Genomic DNA, 7,071 nt, shown 5'->3' on the forward strand with positions numbered 1-7,071 from the left:
CCTATCACACAACCTTCCCCAGATCTTCATAGCCTATCACACAACCTTCCCCAGATCTTCATAGCCTATCACACAACCTTCCCCAGATCTTCATAGCCTATCACACAACCTTCCCCAGATCTTCATAGCCTATCGTCTAGTTAGGAAAATGATATGTTTTGTGATAACTGCACTGTGCTTAAAATTTTGTGGGGGGGGGTGGAATATGGTTTTCAATTTGTTTTTTTTCCTAACATTAAAGGAAAATCCCAACCAAAAATTATCTTTTTGGTATTTGTTTCATTAGTCCATTGGTGATATTGTCTCAAAATGCTTTGCATGTCAGCAATCAAGTTTACAAGATATATAATTTCCAAATACAGCCGGTACGATGCATTTTCCATCCTATGATGCAAAATGCATCAAACCGACTGTATTTCTGTAATTATAATTATTTCTAACGCATTTTAAAGGATGATAAAAAAAATTTTTAAAGTCAGTAGCATTATTTTAAAGGACTTGATCATTTGAGTTTTCTACCTCTCCAGATAATTTAATTTAATGAACAATTTTGTTTAGTTTGTTCTAATAGTCTTCGGGCCTGTATAAAATCTCAACGTTGGACAATAATAACTATCCATACCTGTTGTTTGTTGTTGGGTGTGTAGGGCAGCATGGTGGAGACATGAAACATCACCTCGTAGTCCTTATAGGTGGTGTACAGGGAGTGGGTCCCTGTTGAGTCAGCTGGAGGAGAGACAGACAGTATAGTTAGACAGACAGGTTCCTAGTCCTTATAGGTGGTATAGAGGGGATGAGCCCCTGTTGAGTCAGCTGGAGGAGAGACAGACAGACAGTAGCGTTAGACAGACAGTATAGTTAGACAGACAGTATAGTTAGACAGACAGTATAGTTAGACAGACAGTATAGTTAGACAGACAGTATAGTTAGACAGACAGTATAGTTAGACAGACAGTATAGTTAGACAGACAGTATAGTTAGACAGACAGTATAGTTAGACAGACAGGTTCCTAGTCCTTATAGGTGGTATAGAGGGGATGAGCCCCTGTTGAGTCAGCTGGAGGAGAGACAGACAGACAGTAGAGTTAGACAGACAGTATAGTTAGACAGACAGTATAGTTAGACAGACAGTATAGTTAGACAGACAGGTTCCTAGTCCTAGGAACCTAGGTGGTATAGAGGGAATGGGTCCAAGAGAAGTCAGCTTAGAGAGAAAACTAAGACGTGTAAGAATGTGTTATTGTTCCAACTGTCATCATCTCTCCTGTATATAACAGCCTCATGTCTAGATTACCTGTCTGACGCAGACCCTTAGACAGAATGTTCTAGAGCTGGGTGATACATTACATTAAAAAATATATATAGTTTCAACTGCCACTAGGCTTGGGCAGTATATTGTATATTAACCTTATATACCGAGGTATTTGGAAATAGCAACGGGATGGTTTTTCAATACCGGCAATATCGTTTAAACTGTTTTTTTTTTTTTTATTTTTTTAAATACATTTTAATATATTTGTAGATACTTTTTAAGTAAATACCTGCAGTCAACATGATCTTCATTTCACCGGGCACATTATTTATAGTTATGAAGCTGACAGGAAAACACAATGACCAGAGGACAGAGCCTTGTGAGTCACTCACTGTTGTGCAGCACGCGCCAGACAATATATCTATTATTTTAATTGTGTAAAATGTGCTAAATGCTCTGCAGTTGTCCACTTGGTTTGCTAATATTGTAGCTAAGTTAGCTTAGCTAAGCTGTTCTTCTTTGTAAACAGCAGAGAATCCCCTCCTGGATCAAGAGCCTTGGGGTGTTTAAAATTTGTTTTGTGTATGGTAGCAAACTGTGAGTAGCATTGTGAGTTACTTTATGAGCTGGGATATCTGTCCTGAAAATATAGGACAGTGTCCTGACTGTATAAATTGTTCACAATATGCCCATTAGCATTTAGCTAGCATTCGCTATAGGATTTTATATGTAGTTTGTTAGCATTGCTAATCTTCGCATTAGAGTGCTCAGTGGGGTTGGAAAATAGCGCCTCTTGTGTTCAGTGACGGTATTACCTAATATTCCGGGATGGCACAAGGTCGGAATGAAGATATGAATCTGGATACCCCCCCACCCAAGTCTAACTTACTACTACTAGTTTGATGGTTGTAAAGCCATCAATTGCCTCCATATTAGCAGACTTGTTTCATTACAGACTTCACATTTCTCTAGTCTAGGCTACTTATCGTAATGAACGATATCAGCAAAATGCCTGCGATAAGTGATCAGTACGGTCGGTGTGGATCATTTGGCGTTTCTCGTCCCAGCGCTAGCATGTTCCCCTCTTTATATAGAGTGAAAAGCAGTCGTTGAATGCGTATACTGGGCCGGCAGGGTGGCCTAGTGGTTAGAGTGTAGAGGCGGCAGGGTAGCCTAGTGGTTAGAGTGTAGAGGCGGCAGGGTAGCCTAGTGGTTAGAGTGTAGAGGAGGCAGGTAGCCTAGTGGTTAGAGTGTAGAGGCGGCAGGGTAGCCTAGTGGTTAGAGTGTAGAGGCGGCAGGGTGGCCTAGTGGTTAGAGTGTAGAGGCGGCAGGGTGGCCTAGTGGTTAGAGTGTAGAGGCGGCAGGGTAGCCTAGTGGTTAGAGTGTAGAGGCGGCAGGGTGGCCTAGTGGTTAGAGTGTAGAGGCGGCAGGGTGGCCTAGTGGCTAGAGTGTAGAGGCAGGCCTAGTGGTTAGAGTGCAGCGGCAGGGTGGCCTAGTGGTTAGATGTGAGGCGGCAGGGTAGCCTAGTGGGTTAGAGTGTAGAGGCGGCAGGGTGGCCTAGTGGTTAGGAGGTAGAGGCGGCAGGGTAGCCTAGTGTTAGAGTGTAGAGGCGGCAGGGCAGCCATAGTAGTTATAGGAGTGTAGAGGTGGCAGGGTAGCCTAGTGGTTAGAGTGTAGAGGTGGCAGGGTAGCTAGTGGTTAGAGTGTGTAGAGGCGGCAGGGTAGCCTAGTGGTTAGAGTGTAGAGGCGGCAGGGTAGCCTAGTGGTTAGAGTGTAGAGGCGGCAGGGCGGCCTAGTGGTTAGTGTAGAGGTGGCAGGGTAGCCTAGTGGTTAGAGTGTAGAGGAGGTAGGGTAGCCTAGTGGTTAGAGTGTAGAGGCGCAGGGTAGCCTAGTGGTTAGAGTGTAGAGGCGGCAGGGTAGCCTTAGTGGTTAGAGTGTAGAGGCAGGGTAGCCTAGTGGTTAGAGGTAGAGGCACAGGGTAGCCTAGTGATTAGAGTGTAGAGGCGGCAGGGTAGCCTAGTGGTTAGAGTGTAGAGGTGGCAGGGTAGCCTAGTGGTTAGGAGGTAGAGGCGGCAGGGTGGCCTAGTGGTTAGAGTGTAGAGGCGCAGGGTAGCCTAGTGGTTAGAGTGTAGAGGAGGCAGGGTAGCCTAGTGGTTAGAGTGTAGAGGCGGCAGGGTAGCCTAGTGGTTAGAGTGCAGAGGCAGGGTAGCCTAGTGGTTAGGAGGCAGAGGCGGCAGGGTGGCCTAGTGGTTAGAGTTAGAGTGCAGGGTAGCCAGAGGTGGCAGGGCAGCCTAGTGGTTGAGTGTAGAGGCGGCAGGGTAGCCTAGTGGTTAGAGTGTAGAGGCGGCAGGGTAGCCTAGTGGTTAGAGTGTAGAGGCGGCAGGGTAGCCTAGTGGTTAGAGTGTAGAGGCGGCAGGGTAGCCTAGTGGTTAGAGTGTAGAGGCGCAGGGTAGCCTAGTGGTTAGAGTGTAGAGGCGGCAGGTGGCCTAGTGGTTAGAGGTAGAGGCGGCAGGGTAGCCTATGGTTAGAGGTAGAGGCGGCAGGGTGGCCTAGTGGTTAGAGTGTAGAGGCGGCAGGGTAGCCTAGTGGTTAGATGAGGTAGGGTAGAGGTAGAGGAGGCAGGGTAGCCTAGTGGTTAGAGTGTAGAGGCGGCAGGGGCAGCCTAGTGGTTAGAGTGTAGAGGCGGCAGGGTAGCCTAGTGGTTAGAGTGTAGAGGCGGCAGGGTGGTCTAGTGGTTAGAGTGTAGAGGCGGCAGGGTGGCTTAGTGGTTAGAGTGTAGAGGCGGCAGGGTGGCCCAGTAGCCTAGTGGTTAGAGTGTAGAGGCGGCAGGGTGGCCTAGTGGTTAGAGTGTAGATGCGGCAGGGTAGCCTAGTGGTTAGAGCGTAGAGGCGGCGGGGTAGCCTAGTGGTTAGAGTGTAGAAGCGGCAGGGTAGCCTAGTGGTTAGAGTGTAGAGGCGGCAGGTAGCCTAGTGGTTAGAGTGTAGAGGCGGCAGGGTAGCCTAGTGGTTAGAGTGTAGAGGCGGTAGGGTAGCCTAGTGGTTAGGAGTGTAGAGGCGGCAGGGTAGCCTAGTGGTTGGAGGGAGGTGCGGCAGGGTAGCCTAGTGGTTAGAGTGTAGAGGCGGCAGGGTAGCCTAGTGGTTAGAGTGTAGAGGCGGCAGGGTAGCCTAGTGGTTAGAGTGTAGAGGAGGCAGGTAGCCTAGTGGTTACAGCGTAGAGGAGGCAGGTAGCCTAGTGGTTACAGCGTTGGACTAGTAACCGGAAAGGTTGCAAGTTCAAACCCCCGAGCTGACAAGGTACAAATCTGTCGTTCCGCCCCTGAACAGGCAGTTAACCCACAGTTCCTAGGACGTCATTGAAAATAAGAATTTGTTATTTAACTGACTTGCCTTGTAAAATAAAGGTTAAATAAAGGTGAAATAAAATAAATATATAGAGTGTGGCAACGTACTCTTGGTGTCCAGCTGGGCTCGGTACTTGGTGAATCCTTTCAGTCGGACCCTCTCCCCCAGCAGCTGGAGGAACTCCTCCAGGGCAGGACCTGCCGAATCATTGTTGTACATGTCCTCTTCACTGCTCTGTCCCGACGCACAGTACATCACCCCCACCTTCAACTGGAAACTCAACTGCAGAGAGAGGGGGAGGGAGAGAGAGTACTGTAGTACCTCTCCTTACCCCCTGGTGTCTGTGTACTGTAGTGATGTCTCCTTACCCCATGGTGTCTGTGTGTACTGTAGTACCTCTCCTTACCCCCTGGTGTCTGTGTACTGTCGTGCTGTCTCCTTACCCCCTGGTGTCTGTGTGTACTGTAGTGCTGTCTCCTTACCCCCTGGTGTCTGTGTGTACTGTAGTGATGTCTCCTTACCCCCTGGTGTCTGTGTACTGTAGTGATGTCTCCTTACCCCTGGTGTCTGTGTACTGTAGTGATGTCTCCTTACCCCCTGGTGTCTGTGTACTGTAGTGATGTCTCCTTACCCCTGGTGTCTGTGTACTGTAGTGATGTCTCCTTACCCCCTGGTGTCTGTGTACTGTAGTGATGTCTCCTTACCCCCTGGTGTCTGTGTACTGTAGTGCCTCTCCTTACCCCCTGGTGTCTGTGTACTGTAGTGCTGTCTCCTTACCCCCTGGTGTCTGTGTACTGTAGTGATGTCTCCTTACTCCCTGGTGTCTGTGGTACTGTAGTACCTCTCCTTACCCCCTGGTGTCTGTGTACTGTAGTGCTGTCTCCTTACCCCCTGGTGTCTGTGTACTGTAGTGCTGTCTCCTTACCCCCTGGTGTCTGTGTGTACTGTAGTGATGTCTCCTTACCCCCTGGTGTCTGTGTACTGTAGTGATGTCTCCTTACCCCTGGTGTCTGTGTACTGTAGTGATGTCTCCTTACCCCCTGGTGTCTGTGTACTGTAGTGATGTCTCCTTACCCCCTGGTGTCTGTGTACTGTAGTGATGTCTCCTTACCCCCTGGTGTCTGTGTACTGTAGTGCTGTCTCCTTACCCCCTGGTGTCTGTGTACTGTAGTGATGTCTCCTTACCCCTGGTGTCTGTGTACTGTAGTGCATGTCTCCTTACCCCTGGTGTCTGTGTACTGTAGTGCCTCCTCCTTACCCCCTGGTGTCTGTGTACTGTAGTACCTTTCCTTACACCCTGGTGTCTGTGTACTGTAGTGATGTCTCCTTACCCCATGGTGTCTGTGTGTACTGTAGTACCTCTCCTTACCCCCTGGTGTCTGTGTACTGTCGTGCTGTCTCCTTACCCCTGGTGTCTGTGTGTACTGTAGTGCTGTCTCCTTACCCCCTGGTGTCTGTGTGTACTGTAGTGCTGTCTCCTTACCCCCTGGTGTCTGTGTACTGTAGTGCTGTCTCCTTACCCCCTGGTGTCTGTGTACTGTAGTGCTATCTCCTTACCCCCTGGTGTCTGTGTGTACTGTAGTGCCTCCTCCTTACCCCCTGGTGTCTGTGTGTACTGTAGTGATGTCTCCTTACCCCCTGGTATCTGTGTGTACTGTAGTGATGTCTCCTTACCCCCTGGTGTCTGTGGTACTGTAGTGCCTGCCTCCTTACCCCCTGGTGTCTGTGTACTGTAGTGCTGTCTCCTTACCCCCTGTTCGTCCAGCTTCATCAGCTGCTCTGTGACTTTAGGTGTGTTGAGAGCCAGTCTGAGACAGTGGGCGTTCAGCTCTGGTACCAGGTAATCTAGCACCTCTTTGAGGGGTAGACCCCGAGCCAGGCCATGCTTTGAGGTGGATGGCACCGCATCCTCCAGGATAGACCCACGCAGGGTGGTGAGCTACAGGGAGGAAGAGGGGAATAGAAAGAGGAGGAAGAGAGAAGAGAACAGAACAGGCAGAGAAGAGGAGACAGATTCATTATTAGATTAGCCAGGAGATGATTGAGGCCTGTTCAGACCAAAACCGATCTTATCTAATATCGCTCCCTATTCCATTTAAAGTGCACTACTTATGGAAAAAGGTTGACACAGACAGAGCAGCTTTCTTCCAACGTCTTCCTCTCAACGGTTAACGCTTCACGGTCATCTGTGGTCAACAAAAACAACAACGAGCGAATGAGAGAGGGATACCAGCGCGTGTGCGCGTGTGTGTGTGCGCATGCGTGTGTGCGTGTGTGTGAGAGAGAGAAAGCGTGTGGCCTTGGCTTCTCCTCGCCGTTCATTCGTTCACTTACAGTAGAGGCACTTAGGGCTAAAATTATCTTCCTGAGAGGAGAACACTATCCAAGGCCAAAGAAAACTTCAGCGGACGGACAGTGTACATAATAGAATGACAGAGACCTTTATATTTAACAGTAGACACACAGAGGCAAGTCCCT

General features: G+C 49.0%; 1 protein-coding gene across 1 annotated transcript; it reads right to left on the minus strand.

Annotated features, from left to right (window-relative positions):
* Nucleotides 1–622: 622 nt before the first annotated feature.
* On the minus strand, nucleotides 623–6,532 carry LOC135537969 (signal-induced proliferation-associated 1-like protein 1; the record flags this gene model as incomplete). The annotated part of the gene is given in 3 exon segments (XM_064963982.1): nucleotides 623–726; nucleotides 4,701–4,875; nucleotides 6,344–6,532. Coding segments are annotated over 3 exon segments (468 nt in total), but the record flags the coding sequence as incomplete, so codon positions are not given.
* Nucleotides 6,533–7,071: the final 539 nt, after the last annotated feature.

The sequence above is a fragment of the Oncorhynchus masou genome, unplaced genomic scaffold, assembly GCF_036934945.1.
Source record: "Oncorhynchus masou masou isolate Uvic2021 unplaced genomic scaffold, UVic_Omas_1.1 unplaced_scaffold_8779, whole genome shotgun sequence".
NCBI classification, from domain to species: Eukaryota; Metazoa; Chordata; class Actinopteri; order Salmoniformes; family Salmonidae; genus Oncorhynchus; species Oncorhynchus masou.